Consider the following 20,789-nt stretch of genomic DNA (forward strand, 5'->3'; position numbering starts at 1 on the left):
TTCATTGCAGATTATTCAAATACATTGAACAGTTCTTTGCACTTCTTAAGATTTATTAATTTTTATTGAAAATGCAGATTTACAGAGAGAAAAATAGAGACACAGAGAGACAGAGCCAGAAAGAGAGAGCTGACTTCCATTTGCTGGTTCACTCCCCAAATCCTTGTAACAGCCAGAGCTGAGCCAATGCAAAGTTGGGAGCCAAGAGCTTTTTCTGGGTCTCCCACACAAGAGCTGGGGCGGAAGGACTTGGGCGTCTTTTGTTGCTTTCCTGGACACATGAGCAGGGAGCTGAATTGAAGGTGGAGCAGTTGCGTCTTGGACTGGGGCCTATATGGGATGCTGCCACCACAGATAGAAGTTTAGCCTACGGTGCCATGTTGCCAACTTCAGTTAACTGCACTTTCACACCTAAAAATCTTGGAAAAATTTGAAATTCTATTTATAAATGTAATATAGCCAATATTTAAAAATGAGATATATCAGGTGACTTATTTAGCAAAATTGTTAAAATAATTTTCTCAAATATTTAATTTCTGAAGCTTTGCTATGTTTCTACTTGTCATTAAGTATTAATTTCCAGTTTCGTGTTATTACATTCAAATATGTAGTTTCTCTGCTACTATATGGAAATCTATTTCATTCACCTCAAATGTTGTTTGTTTTTCCCTCCATCAAGGATTTTTCTTTTCTACTTTCCTTCCTCATAAGTTCTGTAGAATATTTTTACTTCTCCATCTTGATGAGACTTTTAGGACGTTCCCATATACTCACATCTGCTTGCACTCCACCCTTCATTTTTTGAATGAGATAGTGTGATACATTTTGTCATCCATGCAGATTTAATCATTTGTGCTTGTTCAGTGCTTACTGTGGTTTCCGCTCCTCTTTATCACTTCCGGTCCTAAATGTGACTGTTCTGAATCATTTATTTATTTTGTTGATATTTTCTTGAGCATTTTTTATCATACCAAGTTCAGGGGTCATATACTCTGATTTCTTATGTGTGCTCAAATGCCAATCTTCCCCTTTGTTGGTAACTTACTCTTTGTACATTAATGCTCATAAGACTTTTCTTTTATCTTTTGTTACGTTAGATATGTGTATGTATGTAATTATATACATAATTACAATTTTAACTGATGTAAAATATAGAAACTTGTGGGTAGCATTTTGATATGCTGTGTATGTAATTATACATATAATTACAATTTTAACTGACAAATAGAAACTTGTGGGTAACAGTTTGATATGCTGTGTTATATCCAATCATGGTAAACATGGCTATCTCCTCAATCACTTATTATTTTTGTATGATGAAAGCATTACACATTATTTCTTCCAGTTTTTTTTTTAAAGATTTTTTTTTTTGAAAGAGTGAGAGAGGGAGGAAGAGAAAGAGTGGGAGTAGGAGAGAGAATGAGAAATAGAGGTCTTCCATTTGCTGCTTCACTCTCCAAATGGCCACAGCCAGCAGCCGGGCAGGCCTGAAGCCAAGAGTCAGGAGGTTCTTCCAAGTTTCCCATGTAGACTCCTGGCCTTGGGCCATTCTCCTTTGCTTTCCCAGGCCAATAGTAGGGAACTGGATCAGAAGTGGAGGAGCTGGGACCCAAACTATTGCCCATTGGCAGAGGATTAGCTTGCTACACCACTGCTCTGGCCCTTTCTTGAAGTTTTTGTCTTAAGAAAAACATGTAGCACAGTATCACTGCTTATAGTAAGTATACTGTGTAGTAGAACACCAGAACTTCTTACTTGTACTTTGCTGTGAGGTAGTGTCCATCAGAGGTCCTTTCCCCATCCCTCCCTCTGAGCCATTCTCCTCAGCCTCTTGTCATCAGTGTTCCGCTCTGACTTTCTGTAAGGTCAGCTTGTTTAGTTTTCATATGGAAGTGAGATCATGCTGTGTTTGTCTTCTTGTGCTTGTTGTGCCTTGCTTTGACATAGTGACTAGTTTCTGCTCTTGCCGTTGTAAAGAACAGGAATTAGTCATTCTTAAAAGTACATGGGATTTCATTGTATACACATACCACATTTCGGATAAGGAGAGCTCTGTTTATTCACACACACATAGCCTTTCATTGGAATTTCTTCCATTGTTTCTGAGAAGAATTATTTCTTAAGGGAAGTATTCTGAGGGATAGTTCTGGGTTGTGAACAGCTGCCTCAGGGCCCACTGCAGGCTGAACACAGTGGAGTCTTCCAGGAGAAAAGGACGAGATGTAAGCACATGATTCAGTTTTCCTGTCTTCAACCTAGTTACTCATAGTTTATGAAGCAGTAACCAGTGAGAAGATAAAATGGTAGAAAAAAAATATAGCATTTTGAAGCATGACCAAAAAAGATAAAGTACCAAAAATAAAATTACGTATACTAAAAGGAATTCTAAGATTTTTATAAAATTGTAAAATCATTACTGAAGACACAAGAGAAATTTGGAACAAATGAAAATATATATCTTGTTCATCGCTAGATACCATGAAAATGTCAGAAATTGAGTGTGTTGATAAGCCTAAAGTCCTTGCGTTGAACGTGTCAGGATCCCATATGGACGCTGGTCCTAATCCTGGCAGCCCTGCTTCCCATCCGGCTCCCTGCTTGTGGCCTGGGAAAGCAGCTGAGGATGGTCCAAAGCCTTGGGATCCTGCACCCACATGGGAGACCCCGAAGAGCGGTCACTTGGGGAGTGAATCGTTGGACGTAAGATCTTTCTCTCTCGCTCTCCTTCTCTCTCTACATGTATATCTGCTTTCAGTAAAAATAAATAAATCTTAAAAATAAAAGAAAGAAAGAAAATAGTTCATCTTGGCTAAATAATTAGCCAAGAGCATTTTTAGGGAAAGAGACATGAGCATGGGTGGTAGGTGAAGGACTTGAGCACCAGATGTACAATGTGAAATCTCAATGATTGAAGCCTTACGTGATGGGAAGTGGAGTGATCACATAATGACAATTTCCTAGAAATAACTTATATTGATGAGTCAACTGTTTATGGTGCAGATAGCTTCCCAGAAGCCAGGGGAGACCGTGTGTACTATTTAATAAGTAGTTTGAGAGAACGGCAAGGATTGAGTCTCATCTGTACAAACTAAAGAACATTGATGCCCTAACATATTGAGGATCAGTTACAAATGATCCAAAATTAAATGCCCTAAATTAAACCATAAATATTTTAACACAAAACATGAAAATTAATTTTTTTGTGAGGGACTGTCAGTTTGTGATTTGAAATGCAAAAGCCAAGAAAAAGAAGTTAGACTACATTAAATGCAAAACTTCTGTATTACAAGAAACGTACTAAGCAAATTACAACCTGGGAAAAATACATGAAAATTATTATAGGTGTTGGATATGTCTAAAGTGGACTAAAGATAAGAAAAATACCAAGAACCCAAGAGAAAAATGAGGTAATGCATGAAAAGAAATTTCATGGTTAATAATATAACTTTCAGATATTCTTACAAATAGATAGAAATGATGTGTAGAAATGTGTAATTGATTATAATAGTGGAAGTTTGGAAATATGTACCCATTGGCAGGGAACTTGTTAAACAAATGAAGGAACACGTTATGTAGTGGAATCTTATACGATTATACGGCTGTAAGACATCAGTACTCTATAAATTGATATTGAAATTTGGCCAGAAAGTATGGATATGGATGCATTTTCAAAGTCTCTGCACTGGGAGAGGTATTTGGAGCTGTGGTTAGAATACCACTTGGAATGCCTCAACCCACAGGGGAGCGCTTGGCTTTGAATCTGGGTCCCATTGAGAGAGAGGCAGCAGGTGACAGTTAAAGTGTGTGGGTCCTTGACACCTGTGGGAAATCTGGATTGAGTTCCAGGCTCCTGGTTTTGTCCTGGCCCAGATTACACAGCTGATTCCAAGGCCTCTGCTTCTGTCTTTTCTCTTTGCCTTTCAAGAAAATGAAAGTGATTAAATAAAAACAGTTTAAAAATGTGAAATGCTTCTTTCACTCACACACATGCAAATGAAGGATTTTTATACCAAAATAAACTTAACTTTAACTCCATTTTCCACAAACTTGTTTTAATTTCCTAGTTGTTAGAAAAGGTATGCAGCAGTATATAAACATGCTAAGGAGTAACACGCTTACACATTGCTTTATAATTTATATGAATATACCCTTTCATATACATAAGAAAGTTTTATGCATATGAATATATGGATGGATATGTGGAATTAATGTATAAGAAACTGGTTATTTTGGGAAATAGGACATATAATGGTAAAAAATTATACAGATTGGAGACAGGAATTGGAAAAATTTTTTTCAAAATACATTTTTAAGTTTCTTTTATATTTGTATGTGATACAGTTATAATACTTAAGAGTAATAGTATTCTAGGTATTTTAAGTTTGAGGTGTAGTGAGCAAAAACCCAGTTTCACCTGGGTTTAGCAAACTACTGTTCAATTTCCACGATCAATACAGATGTCCTCATTAGTGTTGTAAATTTAGCCTTTCTTTTCTGGAAGATTTAACTTACGTAACTACTTGTCAGTACATGTAAACTAACTCTGGATGCCATTTTTTCCATACATCTTTTTTGAAGTACTGTCATGTTGGTTTCCTTGTGGGACATGGGGTGGAGTTTCTGCCTTCTGGCTGCAATCTGAATAAACCCTGGCCATTGTGGCCATTTGGAAGCGAATCAGTAGATGAAAGATCTTTGTATCTTTCTGCCTTTCAATTAAAACAACTATTTTTAAAAGGTTTAACTTTTTTTTTTAAATTTGAGAGGCAGATTTTACAGAGAAAGGTCTTCCATTTGCTATTTCACTCCTGAAGTGGCTGCAGCTGCCAGAGCTGATCTGATCTGAACATTTATGAGACTCATCTGTATCTTGCCAATGACAGCAATAATTTTTAGAACATTTAAAAATTACTTATTTATTTGAGAGGCAGAGAATGAGATGAAGATCCCAAATGTCCATCAGCAGGCTGAGACTGACCGTGGGAGCTGGAAGTCAGCCCATGTCTCCCGTGTGCGTGGCTGGAACTGTACTGTGTGAGCTGCACTGCTGCCTCTCCTGTGGAGCCAGCAATCGGACTTGGATGCTCCAGTGTGCGCTCCACTTCACTGCCAGCCTAAGCTGTGTTCTGTCTTACTGTCTAAAAAGTGGCAAAAATTATTTATGTTTAACATTGTTGACATTTATTTCCATTAGCATATAATTATATGAACCAGAATAGTGTTACAGACTTTTTTTTTTTTTTGCATATTAAGTGTATAAATAGTGATCTTGCTAGGAGAAATTGCTCTGAATTAGCCCTGTAATATTTAGGTTGTACATCTGGGAAGTAAATCAGCAAACAGAAGATTTCTCTTTGTTCCTTCCTCTCGTTCCATAACTCTTACAAATAAATAACTAATAAGTAAATGTTTAAGATAAAAAAAAAATATTTAGGTTGTATATGTACTGTGCTCTCTCCACATAATGGGACTTTACTTTTTCCTTTTCAGTATTTATACTTTTCAAAAACTATTTATTTATTTTTATTGGAAAGGCAGATTTATAGAGAGGAGGAAGACAGAGAAAGAGAGAGAGAGAGAGAGAGAGAGAGAGAGAGAGAGAGATTAATCTTTTGTCCGCTGGTTCACTCCCTAAATGACTGCAGTAGCTGGAACTGAGCCCATCTGAAGCCAGGAGCCAGGAGCTTTTTTCCAGGTCTCCCACTTGAGTGCAGGGTACCAAGACATTGGGACAACTCCGCTGCTTTCTGAGGCCATAAGCTGGGAGCTGGATGGGAAATGGAGCAGCCAGGACACGAACCTGTTCCCATATGGGATGCCAATGCTTGAAGACGGAGGATTAGCTGATTGAGCCATTGCACAGGCCCCAAGAATTTATTATTTTCATTTTTCCTCCCCCCCGTCTTCCACTCCACATATCCCAACCTTGAGTTTGATCTCGGGTCAAATGTTGAGTAGAAGACATGATCGTGATTACAGCAGGAAAGCATTCGGTATTCTACCATTATTTTGATGTTAGCAGTGTTTTTATTTTTATTTACCTTCATGAACATACTTTTTTAGAAATCATGAATAATATGTTTTATCTATCAAAATGATATCTAGATTTAATTTTAATAGCTGTAAGACTATATATATATTATTTTAATTTTAGTGAGTTGTGCTCTTAAAATTGTTGTTTTCAATTAAATTTTAATTGCATTGGAATAAAATTATTCATAATATCCACAGGCTTTCTAGCTATAGTTCTCTTTTCATTTATATTATTGATTAATGCAGCTAAATTGTTCATTTTATTGGCATTATAAGGAATAAATTTTTGTATTTGTTAATTTTCTCTGTTATGTATCTTCTTTCCATTCCTTTCATTTATTAAACTTTTTTTATACCTTCTTAATTGGATAATTATGTTTTCTAGCCTATGAATAGAAACTTAGAATATAGATTTTTCACCTTATTTTATAAAGATTTATTCATTTTTATTTGAAAGGCAGTTTTGGGGGTGGAGAGAGAGAGAGAGAGATCTTTCATCCACTGGTTCACTTCCCAAATGGCTGCAATGAGTCGCTCTGAGGCCAGCCTCCTCTGGGTCTCCCATGTGGGTACAGGGGCACAGGGATTTGGGCCACCCTCTGTTGCTTTCCCAGGCAACCAGTAAGGAGCTGATTGGAAGAAGAGCAGCAGGGACATGAGCTAGTATCCATATGGCATTCCCGTATTCCAGGCAGAAGCCTGGCTTACTATGTCATGGCACCAGCCCCTCAACTTTTTGGGTTTTTTTTTTGTCTTCATTTCCCTTGGCAGAGCCTCAAAAACTGTATGAGCCGCATCAGGGTATTGATAAAATACCAAGGCACTGTCCTGGTCCACCACAGGGAGAGGCTTGAAAAACATTTTTTAAAATTAATTAATTTTTTTTTCTTATTTTTATTACTATCATTTTTATGATACAGTTCCATAGGTCCTGCAATTTCCCTTATCCCCTCCCCAATTTCCTCCCCCCTCACTGAGTTCCCCTGTATCATTACATAGTATGGTTCCCCATACACAGTCACTCTCCACTGATTTCTGCTATAATAGAAAATAATGTAGTTCTTTACAGCCATATGTCCATCATTGTGGGCATGGACAATGACAGAGAGTCCAGCATCCTATTGGCAAGATATAGTAAACAGTTTCATTGTAAGTCCATTTTTGTCTGGAAGTAGAGATGAATACTGCATTGTATCCTCACATCTTATGATATGATAGTCTGCATTACACAGTTGCTATACCCCTCAACTTATTTTTAATACTATGTGTTTAGGACTATGAATTTTGTTTTAAAAGCTACTTTAGTTGTATGCTGTACATGTTCATTTGTTGTATTTTCATTATTAGTATATATTATGAATAATAATTCTTGTTGGACCCATGTTTTTATTCTTGTTTTTTGGTGAAGTACCAATAGAATTTATGGGATACATATTAATTACATGTTTAATACTTTAAGAATTTGCTGAATTTTTCCATTGTCACTTCACCATTTTAAATTCCAGGCAGAAATGATTGATGGTCTCATTCTGCATCTGTTTGTCAACCAATTTTTTTTGCCTTAAAAATAATGAAGAATATGCTTGGATTCAAATTTATCATCTTGATAAAATTTTTAATTTCCCCGTTCCCCTTTATTTTTCCTTCCAGGATTCTTTTATGTTGTTTTGTTTCCTTGGAATTTTTCCTTCAGATTGTTGACTACACACTTACTGTTCCTGCGGTGATTCATCACTACAGCTCTTCCAACAGATTGAGATTTAGTCTGTTCTAAATGAGATCCGTTGTACTTCCAATGCATAGAGAATTCCTAAACTGATTAAATGCTTACCCTTTGCCTGTATTTGTGTTTGTATATTATCAACCTAAGACATTATTTTTGTGTTTCCATCACTACTAACTGATATTTTCCCACTTTTTGCCCTTTATTTTCTTTTCGTGCATTTCTGCAGTTGTGGGATTGGTTTCCTTTGGTCAGAGGACTTGCTGTATCGTGTTGCCTGTTAGTATAATTTTCCATTACTTTTTAAAGATACATTTACTTACTTGAAAGGCAGCGTTACAGAGAAAGAGAAATGAAGATTGTTCTTCCATCCTCTTGTTCACTTCCCGAATGACCTCAATAGCCAGGGCTAGGCAAGGCCGCAGCCAGTAGTCTAAGTTTCATCTAAATCTCCCATGTGGGGAGCAGCAGCCCACCCACTTGGTCTGCCTTCTGCTGTTTTATGCGGAGCTGGTGCTAAAAGCAAGGAGCAGCTTAACCCACTCTGCCATAGCCCTGATCCCCAGTTTTTATTTCAAGAAATTTGGTTCGCCACCTTTAAAAAAAAGATTTATTTATTTTTATTGGATAGTCAGAGATACAGGAAGAGAGACATAAAGGAAGATCTTCCTCTGATTTGCTCCCCAAGTGGCCACAACTGCTGGAGCTGAGCTGATCTGAAGCCAGGAGCCTTCTTGGACTATTTTCTAACTTTTATCCATTTTTTACTATTTAAAAATTAAGTTTAATAATATTTATTGTCTATCAGGGAATGTGGATAAAAATTTTTATGGAGCATGGAGTTTTTTGTTTCTTTAAAAAGGTTTAATGTTTCTTCTGGCATATCTTGGTTATGTCTTGGTTTGCGACTTGTCTGTTATAACGGTACATTCCGAAGTCCATGGAAAAATAGAATTAGAAAGTGGATGTGTTTTGGATTGAGGAAGATTGGTGATCAGTCCATAGTTTATCATAGTATGTACTTCCCGTGAACCTTTTGAGAGCCCTCTGATTTTGGCCTTGTTTCTGAGGTGTGCCTGACCTTTCTGGAGTCTCATTGGAGAGTTCATGAACCTTTCAGGACTGCTCCGTCTTTGTCGTGGTTGCCTGTCAGTCTCTATACCCTCAACAGTGTTAGGCATGTAAGCATTTACTCCGCTCTTTAGTTATTGTTGTTTTTTAATGGTTTGTTTAATATCTTGTATTACATATTGTAAGCTTAGGAATGTGTTAAAAATTTGAGGAGGAACACTCATGTGTTGGAGATCTTTGCTTAATAGGTCTTTTGGATAAGTCTTCTCTGGAGCCCTACATGCTTTGGTAAATCCAACCTTCAACCTTTGCCACCTTGCCTTGCTTGGTTTATATCATTGTAAATGTACTGCTCCCCATCATTGATTTGGAAAATATTTTATGCAAAAAGAATGATTAAACAGCAATAGTTTCGTTAGTCAAACTCACTGTCTAGGAGTGTATCCTTGGAAGTTCTACCAGTTGGTTGTTTCCCTGTGCCTTTAGACAGATAGTTTTGTTTCACATAGTATTCATATTTGTTCTCATCAAGTGCTAGTTTGATGTACTCTGTGACATAGATTTGAATGAGAAATATTAACTTTATGCTGAAGTTTTGCTAATGTTCAGTTTCTCTTTTAACTAAAACTTGACTTAGAGTTTTACTGTTCTTTTTTTCTTTTGTAATCATAGAAATGGAAATTCTATTCAGAATCTCTTATGTTTTAATTTCTAGAAAGATGAAGTCCTCAGTACATTCTGAAGAGGATGATTTTGTTCCAGAACTGCATAGGAATGTTCACCCCCGAGAGCGACCTGACTGGGAAGAAACACTTAGCGCAATGGTAAATTAGTTTTATGCACATGTGTACGTGTATTATTGTACTTATTGGAGGGAAAGGAATGAGGAAGTATTACAGAAAATTATGTTTTGTTACATTATTTATTCAAGAACTATTTATTGAGCAAATATTGTTTTTCCAGACTTTGTTCTAGTTAGATTCTGTGGGATTACAGAACGGTAGAATGTGGTGTATGAAGGTATAGTTGCTGTTTACGTGGGGTGGTCACAGACAACCTTTTTAAAAACGGACTTGAAAGAACTGAAGAACAAGAAATAGGTTTACCTAGAAGGTATTATTTCAGGTAACAGAAGAACAAGTTGAATGTTACTTTGTAGAATTAAATAGCAAGTTGAATAGCAGTGTGCCTGCTAATTGAATGAGTCGGGCAGAATAGAGGAGACTAATTCAGAGGAGTGCTTTGGGTGGTTGCAAAGTAGATTCCTGGTTTCTTGCAGTTCATCAGTAAGGGTTTGGGTTTTGCTTTTCTTTTTTTGAATGAATGAGATGGGCTATCATTGCAGACGTTTTGGCTGAAATGTGATGTAATCTGACTTAAGTTTTAAAGGAAGTTTCATGCTGCTCTGAGAAGGGAGAGAAAAAAAGAGTTAAATAAATCAGTTAGAAGGTGTTAGAGTAGGTGAGAGGTAATGGCAGTTTGAACCAGGATGTTAAGAGGTACGTGAGAATTGGTTTGATTCTAGATATAGATTTATAGTTAAGGCCAACCATTTCTGGTCAGTAGGATCAGAAAAGTATGAAATAAAGTGATGTGAAGCATGAATTGTAAATTTTTGGCCTGATCAGAAAAGTGGAGTTTAAATTTATTGAAAAGCTGAAAAAGTAGTTTTTGTTGATGGATAGGTAGGAAAATCAGCATTTTTTCCTACACAAGTTTGAAATTCATATGTAGTTTATTGAACTTGTTGTATTTCAGATCTGTTAGTAAAAACAATGAAATAATTTGTTGTGGGATATTTGTGGGATATTTTATTATCCAACATCTCAAAATCAGTGTTCCCTGTTGTAAAAATTGCATGTTCATGTATCAGTGTTGATCTGTAAGAATATTTTACATATTTCATTTTTTAAGTTGTCTTTTACTCAGTTTCTGCAGATACTGATAGCAGTTTAGAAGCATGTGGTTATTTTAGCTTAGTCATCACTTAGGAAAATAAAATTCTGTTAGGTTCTTGTGTTAGCTTTCCATTATTTTTAACCAAGATTCTTAAGGTTAGTTACTTAGGAGGGAAGACAGTTTCTTCTAGCTAGCAGTTTGGAGATTCACAGTCCAAGACTGGAGCAGTTCCCCTGGTCAGAAGTCTGTGCAGGCTGAAGAACAGCCAAGGGCTGGCCGAGCCAAGAGGCGAGACCCAGGCAGCCTGTTCTTCTTCACCATCTCCGGTCTGCACTTACAGTGCCGTCGTGGTTTGACAGTGGAGCTCCACCTAGCCACCTGATCCCGTCCAGTCGCTTCTCAAAGGCACTGTATTTGGTTTGGTTTGGTGGTGGTTTTTTTTTTTTTTTGGTCATGTTAGTTGAATTAAGTTTCTGCCCTGACTCCATCATTGATTGGTCCATTAGCCTTCATTGTGAGACTTGGGGTTCAAATGCAAACGTTCAAAACACAGCAGTTGTCCTTTTGGTATTTGCCATTTAGTGCTCATGACATTTTAGATCATCACTTACAATCTAGGGCAAGTTGGAAGCTTCTCAATTGCGTAGTTAAATGAAGTTTGCAGTTTGGAAGTTTACGTGGCATTTGCACTGTGATTTGAAAGACAACTGCACCTTTTGTTAGAATTTGGAAAATTTATATCTTGAAAATGTATGTGGAAAATCTCCATCTTTGTTTAGCATTAGGTAAATTACATAAATTACATATGTTAGCGATTTTTTGAGGCTCTAAGATACTTGCGATTAAGTTGACTGTCACAGTATGTCTTATATAAGCTGTGTTTTAAAATTTTAGAATGTATTTATTCAGAAATAGTTTCATGAAAACTTACTATTAAAATAATTCAGTGTTAAGTGATAGAGATAATTGGTCCAAGTAAAAATAGCCATTTTTATTTCACATATTTTTCTTTTTAGCCAAGAATGATGTTTTTAGTATAGTATAGTTGAGGTTGTACTGAGTCCATGTTTGCTTAATTTATTTCAGAGTGTTTTCACCGCTGGTTATCTCATGCAGACTGTTCGTAGGGGCTAATTCTTTACTTGCTTGAAATTCAACATTGGTTTCTCAACAACAGAGCAATACTGGCTACTCATCCATTTTATTGACTTACCAAGAGTAAAGAAGAACACTCGTTAAAATACAAGATAAAATACAAGACAAATGTTGGGTTTTGTCATAATATCCTTAACTTTTCCTAACCTTTCTCAACAGAGGGTTAATAAACCTAAGACATTTTATTTTCTCTATGCATACTTCTTTGACTGCTGTACTCAAACATAATATAATTGATTCACCATTAGTGAAATACTTTCTTTGCTTAGCTAAGATGAGCTACTTGGAAATTTATTTAGATATCAGTCTTGTTACTTAAATTTTTTATGAAGAAATTTTATGTGGTAATATTCTGCTTTAAATTTTTTTTTCAATATTGATTTCCTCGAGTTGAGAATATTGTTTTGAGTGCATAGATTAGGTAGGTTGAGGCATCCTCAGTGTTTTGTGCATAGGAGAGGTGTCATTATATAAGAAATAATGTTTTGTCATATGATCTGATAACAAAATAATTGACAAAGAAGCATGACAAAGTTTTCATCTCTTGTATTACATGATATAAATGCGTTGGTAATGTTTTTAAAATGCAGTTTCTTAATACCTGCTGCAATTGGAATGCTGTTACTTATAATTCAGGATTGCACTTTGCACTGTGCCAAACAGCGGTGGGAATCAATGACAGTGCCACACATGGTCTTTTTTTGCACGTGCTCCGCTCTGTCGTTGAAGTGTGAAAGTAGTCATAAATAATCCCTACACAAATGAATGTAACTGTGTAACAACTTTATTTATGGACATTGATATTTGAATTCCATATAATTTTAATTTGTTGTTTGATTATCATTTTTTTTACTTTTTATCTAAACATTTAAAATATACTATATGCTTGAAGACTGGCTATGTAAGAAAAGGTGATGGGCTGGATTGAATCCTAAGATTTTTTTGGCTCCTAGTGAATCATATAATTGAACTTGAAGATGCAAGCCTAAGATGTAAGGCTTTCCTAAACTTTCCAGGTAGAAAAATGATGTTAATTTGCATTGTATGCTTCTGATGTTTATATAATTCTTACATAATATTACTTTAATTGGTATAACTTTATCTGCTTTCCTGCTAGGTTGTGAGTTCTTGGAGGAGGAGTAGGAATCATCTTGTGTTCATTTTGTTGAGGGATGGGTTTAAAGAGTGAACAATAATGACTTTCATACAAATATAGAATGAACCCGTGCTATGCATCTAACTCTTTAATTAACAAAGGAACTAGTTGGTTGCTAAAACTAGTTCAGAGGCCCATGTTGTGGTATAGCAGGTCAAGTCGCATCCCACACTGGAGTGTGGATTCAGATCCTGCCTGTGGTGCCCCTGACCCGGCTTTCTGCCAGTGAGCCTAAGAAAGTATCAGATGATGGTGCAACTACTTAGTCCCCTGCCGCCTGCAAGAGAGACCCAGGTAGAGTTTGGTTGGCCTGACATTGTGACCGTTTGTGGAATGAACCAGTAGATGAACGATCTTAATCATTCTGCTTTTCAGATAGATAGATACATACGTAAGTAAATAAATAAATAAAGCTTTAAAAATGGTTTAAGGATTCAAACTAATTTTATAGTTATGGTAATAATACTGACATTTTTCTGGACACCCAGGTTCAAAACCTTGTTTTGGTTATAATTGAGATGGTTTCATTTATCTTCAAGTCCTAAGTAATTTCTTACCTTAACCATTTTTCATTAGTTACATTGGCCTCGTTTTATTTTTTGAAATATGTCTGAAACCATTTCATTGTCTTTACATTTTGTGTTCTTTCATCTGGGAAGGTACTTCTCTATTTTTGTATCTTAAAAAAAACCTATTTATTTATTTGGAAGGGAGGAAAAAAGGGCAGGAAACCAGAGGAGAAAAAGAATATGAATGAGTCTACTGTCCTCTGATTCACTCTCAGAATGGCTTCAGTGACCAGGGCAGAGTCAGGCTGAAGCCAGGAGCTTCATCTGGATCTCCCAAGTAGGTACTAGGGCCCAAGTACTTGGATCATCTTCTACTGCTTTTTCAGTTGTGTTAGTGAGCTGGATTGGAAGTGGAGCAGTTAAGACTCCAGGATGCTGACATGACTGTGACTTAACCCCCGGCTTCACAGTGCTGACCCCAGATGGAGCCTATTCCAGATCATCTGTGATAGGCACTACCTCTTTTCCTATACATCTTTGATGTTGTGAAGATCTGCTTTACTCACTATTCTAGGTGAACTATTAAAAAGTAAAACCCTATTCTTGGTCTTTGTTACTTCGAGCTTTCTCCATAGTACTTATAAATACTGAATATTTGTATGATTACTGTTTTTTTTAAGATTTATTAATTTACTTGAAAGAGTTACAGAAGGAAAGACAGGAATCTGTGTCTGCTGGGTGACTCCCCATATGACTGCAGTGACCAGGGTTGGGCCAGGCAGGCCAGTGCCAGCCTCCTGCAGCTCCATTTGAGTCTCCTTCATAGTTGCAAAGGTTTTCCCAGGCACAGTGGAAGGGTGCTGGATTGGAAGTAGAGCAGCCGGTATTTGAACTGGATGCTGGCTTTGCAGGTAATAGCTTAATCCAGCATGCCTCAATGCAGCCCCCCTTTCCATTTATTTTTTAAATTCCAGAAATAAAGAGACTTGTTACTTTTGTTTATCGCTGTCTCCTTTGTAAATTCTCATTGAATATGCTTTAAAGTAAATGAAATTGTCATTCTTTGCACAGATGTTACTGCTTATTTTTATTTGAAAGTACTTTCAGTTTTCCTGCCTTTTAAAAATTCATTTCTTTTATTCATTAATGTGTTTTCGTCTCTTTTATTTTCCCCTTCCTTCCTGTATTTTAAGACAAAAGTGAGGCTGTTGGAACATTTTTCTTGGCTATCTGAAGTGACTGTTTGCATTTGGGCCACTTATCTCTGTATTGCTCAGTTGTTGAAAGAGAAAAAATTTCCTCTAACAGCTGGATTATTCCTTCCTGAATAATCTTGAATGAGAGATGATTTGAGAGTTGGTGTGTGTTATACAGATTGCTCCTTGAAGAGACAGTTGTCTGCTTTCTTTAGTGTTTACACTCTTGATTCTTTTTGCCATCACTCTGCAAAAAACATTTGCAGCTTGAATAAGAAGTCTTTAAAAATGCTTTGAAAATACTCCCTAAACTAATATCTTTAGCTTTGTTATTGCTGTGTGATATTTAACTTTAAATTTTTGATTGATGGATGAATTTTAAAACAGAGGATGTTTATCATTTCACAGCCTTTAAAAACTGAATGTTTTATGTAATGATGCTTTGTGAGCAATCACACATCCAGCCATTGATTAATATGCGGAGTCCAGGTTTTGAGTTTCTGCCAGTACATCTCTTTAGTAACAAATGCAAGTCTGCCTCTACTTCATTCCACTTATGTGATGCTTGCTGTTTTGGCTGAAGGTTGTAGGAATTCTCTAGCATGAATCAAATGCTATTGATTACCTAAGATAGTTAATGCACATGAAGTTGGATTGTAGGAAATTATTATCATTATAGGTTAAAAAAGTTGAAAAGTTACAGTTTCATAAGTTAAGCCTGAGCATTGAACTGTTGAACCAATGCTTAACCTATCATTTGATTGTTAATTAATAAACTGAAGAGTACATTCCAAATGCTGTATTATTCAAGCATCAGGTGATTTGGATGTTATGTTTACACATGAGATTTGTAGCATAGGTTTAGAAAAAATTTGTAAACTTATAAAATATTCAAGGAGAACACTGTAGAAAACATGTACTGTTAGAATAATTGTTTCTCTGGGTCTCAGCTGAAGTGTAGGAATCATCTTAAAATCTTATTGAGTCTTCCTGTAATAAAATTTTTGCTTCGTAAGAATATTTTAAAATTATTTTCATGATGTTGTTTATATAGTTGAGAAGGATATGTGCCCATGTGAACCATTGATTAAGATGGAGAGGGTTGAGGTATGTGGAAAAGTGGGTGAGACAAATGCTTTCCATTTTTCCCTCTTGTATTTGGGGGTGGGAGGAGAGAAGAGGGGCTTACTCTGAGCAGCCAAAGCACAGCAGTCCCCAGGAAGGGTGGCCAGCCATGTGATGTCATTCTAGGATCCCTGATGTGGAAAGGCATGTTCTGAGGGTGCTGAAATGGTTTCAGTAGTTCTGCGATTCTGTTGGTGTCATTGCTTCAGGTTGAGGAAATCATTCTGAGATCCATTGGCTGACATAGCCTGTTTTTGTGTATCCACTAGCCCAGATCCTTGCTCTCAAAGCTTGGCCAGGAGAGTTGGTCCTTTGTTTTGCTCTCCGTCCTCTGACATGGTTCTTGACGTCCTCTGCAGCTCTTAGTGAGCTGGCTATCATGTCCCCCATGTAAATGCTGTGCACTTCACAGGCATCAACAACTGAGGAGGCCCAGTCCCAATACACACATTCCAAGGCTGAACCACAGATCCTATGATTTTTCCCTGTAGTCAGAGTTTTGAGCCCAGTGTTTCAGTTGTTTGGTGCCCCAAAAAATTTTTCCTGAAGTGACCCTAGACCTGACTCAGGATTTGGCTTTGTCCATTACCCAAGTTAGCCTACTTACACGCTGGTGTGTGTGTTCATTTAGTTCTGTCCCTAGCCCATCTCATATGCAAACCAATGTATACTGTGGCCCAGTCTAACCCTGGCCACTACACTGTCAGCCCTTATGTACACCAGTAGAACTACTGCCTAGTTGGAGTGTTCCTGGTAACCCCCAGCAGGTTCAGCCCCAGCCCCAGTTCTGTGTATGTCAGTGTGTTCAGCAGATGCATCTGGTCTATGCCACATCTTCTGCTGTCAAAGACACTCATTTGTACTGCAGCCTAGCACAGTCTAACTACACTATCCAGCCCTGTATGTATGCTGACAGATGCTGCCACCTTACCCAGTAGGCCTGCCCCTAGCCCTGCTCTCGTGCTTACTGGTGGGAGCTGCAGCCCAGCAGAGGAGTTGCCACAATTTCCTTCCTGGGCTCTCTCCGCCTTGGATCTGGCACTTTCTAGGTGGTACTGGAGTCCACTCTGACATGACTTAACACCCAGTCCCAGTGCTTGCCAATAGATGCTGCAGCAAAATCCAACCAGCCTGTTTTGGTTCTTGTATGTACCAGCAGATGTATTGGCCTAGTCCAGCCTGGCTCTTCCCTAAACCCAGCATGCAGGCTGATGGGTATTATAGCCCTGCACAGCCTGGTCTGCCACGCAGTCACAGCTCTCACACTAACTAGTGGGAGCAATGGACCAGCACCCACTATATCAGGCTTGCTCCCAGCCCGGGTCTTGCATGTACCGGTGGGTGCTTCTGCCCAGATTGGCTTGCCCTGCCTCACCTTGCCATTGGCTGGAGGGTGCTACAGCTTGGTTTTGCCTGACCTGCCCCCAGTTCCAGCTCATTCTAGTGGGTATTGCAGCCTAATCCAGCCTGGCCAGCTCCCCATCCCAACCCTTATGTAAACTGGAGGGTGTTGTGACCCAACCTGGCCTGCCAGGAGACCTGACCCATATGTACTGTGATTGGTTAGTCTGGCTCCCCCCAGCCTTCTCTCTTGCACTCACCAGCAGGGGTCTGCATTGTGATGCTTCTCTCTCAGGCCACCTCCTAATAATGCAGATCTCCCATGCATGTTTGGCTGCTTGACCCCAACCTGACTTGGCATGCCTAATGTCCCAGCATTCACTAGCAGATACAGTGGCCTTGCCTAATTGCCTGTACCCATTCTGGCTCTTACTGTTGGGTGCTTTAGCCCAGCCGTGCCTGGGTCCATCCCCAGACCTGATTCTTATATGGTTCAGTGGGTACCATGACCTAGCCCAGACTGTTCCACGCCCACTCTGGCTCTTGTGAGTGCCAGTGAGTGCTGGAGCCTAGACCAATCTGGCACACCCTTACACCTAACCTATACACATGCCGAGGGATGCTACAGCCATGTCTAGCTCAGTCTTCTACCTCCCGCACCTCCCCCCACCATTCTGACTCTTGTGCTCATCAGTGGGGGAATCCCCTTGGCATCGTGATCAGGCCTACACCTAGCTACAAATCTTGCATGTGTCGGTGGTTGCTCTGACCCAGCTCAGCATGGCCCACCCTCCTGTCTTGGCCCTTGCCATCATATGTTGCAGCATGGCCTGGCCCTTCCTAGTCACAGACCCATCTTTAGCTGGTGAGAGCTACAGCATAGCTCTGCCAGGCCTGCTCCCATTCCTGACTCTCATGTGAGTAAGCAGGAATGACATTCTGGTTCGGCATGGCCTGCACCCTGTCCTGGCTCCCACATGTTACAGTGTCTACTAGTGTTTGGCTCAGCCCTGTCTGGTCTACCCTGAGTCACCCCAAACCTGCTGACACATGGAGCTGCTTGCATGAGTCTATTCCCTACCCAGCCCCAACTCGTGCTCACTAGCGGAAGCTATAGCCTAGTAAGGGTGTTCCTGAAATTCCCCCATCAGGCCTGTTCCTGGACCCAGATCTCATGCATATCAATGGATGCTAGGCCCCTGCCCAGAGTAACCCATCTGGCTCCTCCTTCCCCCAGTCTCAGAACTTTGTGAGTGCTGGTGGATGCTCTCCTGGCCTTCTGCCACACCCAATTCTGTGTGGGTGCAGAAGTCTGGGCCAATTTGGCCTACTAATAACCCCAGTTCCCACAAATGGTGGTGAGCTCTATGGTCATGGTGGGCTTGGCCCACCACCACCCGCAGCTCTAACGCAGACCATTGGGTATTGCAGTCCCATAGGACTGAGCCCACAAATTCTCCCAGAATCTGCCCATAGACCTCTCATGTGCCACTTAGTGTCATGTCCCAGTCTAAGGTGGCTCAACCCCTGCTCCAACACTCACGGCAGGTAATATCGTCTAGTTCTGCCAGGAAGGCTCCCCTGCACTAGCTTTCATGTGTGCCCTTGGTGGGTGATCAATGCCAGCTAGCCCAGCCCAGGTCTCTGATGTGGGAGAAGTGTGACCTGGTCTGAGCCAGACATGTCCTCTGGTTTTCCTGCTCCGAAGCACCTGATCCCAGTCCCCTTGTTTACCTGTGCTTGTAGTGGCCCAGTCTGTGGTCTGACCCAGACATGTCCTCTGGTTTTCCTGCTCCGAAGCACCTGATCTCAGTCCCCTCGTTTACCTGTGCTTGTAGTGGCCCAGTCTGTGCAAGTCCCCCATAAGTCATTGCTCACCTGTGAGGTACTTGCCCAGTGGTTCCCCCTCCTACACATCCCCAACCCCCATGTCTGGGCAATCTACAGCCCCCGTGTCTGCTGCTGCCTGGCACAGCCCGGGTCTTGCTCTTAAGCATTTCATTTGTGATTCTTTCTTCCTGTCTAGTCATACTGTATAATATATGTATATACTATAATAAAATACTATATGTATAAATACTATACATATTGTTACATATGTTATATCTAAATTTTTATTAATAGATAGTATATACAAAATCCAATTGTAGAAGCAGAATATTATTTTCTGGCAGTGTTGAGGATTAGCAGTAATTTACTTCAGTGAAATATCTTTAAAGGTAACAGTATATTGTTAGGTTTTCCTAGGAATCTTTATATAAAATTATATTACTGAAACCCTGTATTTTTGGCAAATAACAAAACTTCTCAACAAATAGAATTATTCTTAATGATCTGGGGAAATGGGATGAAATGAGGAAAATGATCAACCCTAATTTTAGAAGAGTATAAATTTCAGAACCTTTAAAAATTTTGCTAATATGTAGATGTGTTCAATCATTAAGTTGATTAACCAGCTGTTGGCTAGTGGAGGGATGTACTAATTATTTTAATGGTGCTTGGTAATAATTCTTTTGAAGTTGTTTTAAATACTCCCTTTGAATAAATTTTCTTGCAGTTAATAATTTCTGTCTGAGAAAATATTTTCTAGAAGTGAACTTTAAGGTGATTCCTTTGATGCCAGTGAGCTAATTTTAGAGTTGCTTTTAGAAAAAAAATTTTTTTCTTGGTCACCCATACTCTTTTGCTTCCAAAGTAAAGAACTGAATAGGAATAACTGTTGTTTACTTCTGGGCTTTATCTGATGACTGTTTATATTCTGAGTGAATTATCTGGATGGATTTACCTCTGCCTTTGATTCCTCCTACTCTGTTTTGTGGTCCTTCGTTGTGGTGCTGGATAACACATGTTCCTGGAGGTATGTTCCTGGGTCTCTCTTGTGGTCTTCAGGCATTATGACATTAAACAGTAAGATTTCTTCTTTACCATTACTGTCAGTTCAGAAATCTTGAGTTTTGCTTTGGTGAAGCATGCATTAGACCAGTGTCTTTTTTTTTTTTTTTTTTTTGATGGATACTTTTAAAAAATTTTTAAATTTTATATCATTTTATGACACAGTTTCATAGGCTCTGAGATTCCCCCAACCCCTCCTTAAGCCCTCCCCCCATATTGAATTCCTCCATATTGTTACAGTAGTACAGAACATATCCAGTCATGATTCCTTCATTACAAGTATGGACCATGCGGAGAGTCCAGCATCTTATTGTCCAGATAAATCCAACAGTTTCATTGGGAGACCATCCTTGGTCTGAAAGTAGAGCTGGTAGAATATCATCTTCTCCAATGAAGTGTCACTACACAACTTCAACAGTAGGAAGAGACATCAAAATTAACAACCTCATGAAGTTAATTAACGTGGTATTGAGTGACCAGTATGTTGGAAAATGCAAGTTCTTAACCACATCCTGTAAATGCTTCCTTGACATCTCAATTTTAGTATATACACAACCAGCTGCCATAATTTTTTTTCTCCCAAACTAACGTGTTTTTGAGTTTAACCTAAATCAGTGGCACAGAACAGTGGAAGCATCTACATTAACGTCCGTCATATATGTAATGGCTGAGTACAAACTTAACATCAA

General features: G+C 38.7%; 1 protein-coding gene across 1 annotated transcript in view; it reads left to right on the plus strand.

Moving 5' to 3' along the window:
• ARHGAP32 (Rho GTPase activating protein 32) overlaps window positions 1-20,789 on the plus strand; it is a 309,647-nt gene that overhangs the window by 111,149 nt on the left and 177,709 nt on the right. Inside the window, exon 2 of the mRNA XM_058664112.1 lies at window positions 9,543-9,651. Coding sequence (XP_058520095.1) covers window positions 9,547-9,651 — 105 coding nt within the window. The 5' untranslated portion in view covers window positions 9,543-9,546. The remainder of the gene's footprint in view (window positions 1-9,542; window positions 9,652-20,789) is intronic.

The sequence above is a fragment of the Ochotona princeps genome, chromosome 4 (assembly GCF_030435755.1).
Source record: "Ochotona princeps isolate mOchPri1 chromosome 4, mOchPri1.hap1, whole genome shotgun sequence".
NCBI lineage: Eukaryota > Metazoa > Chordata > Mammalia > Lagomorpha > Ochotonidae > Ochotona > Ochotona princeps.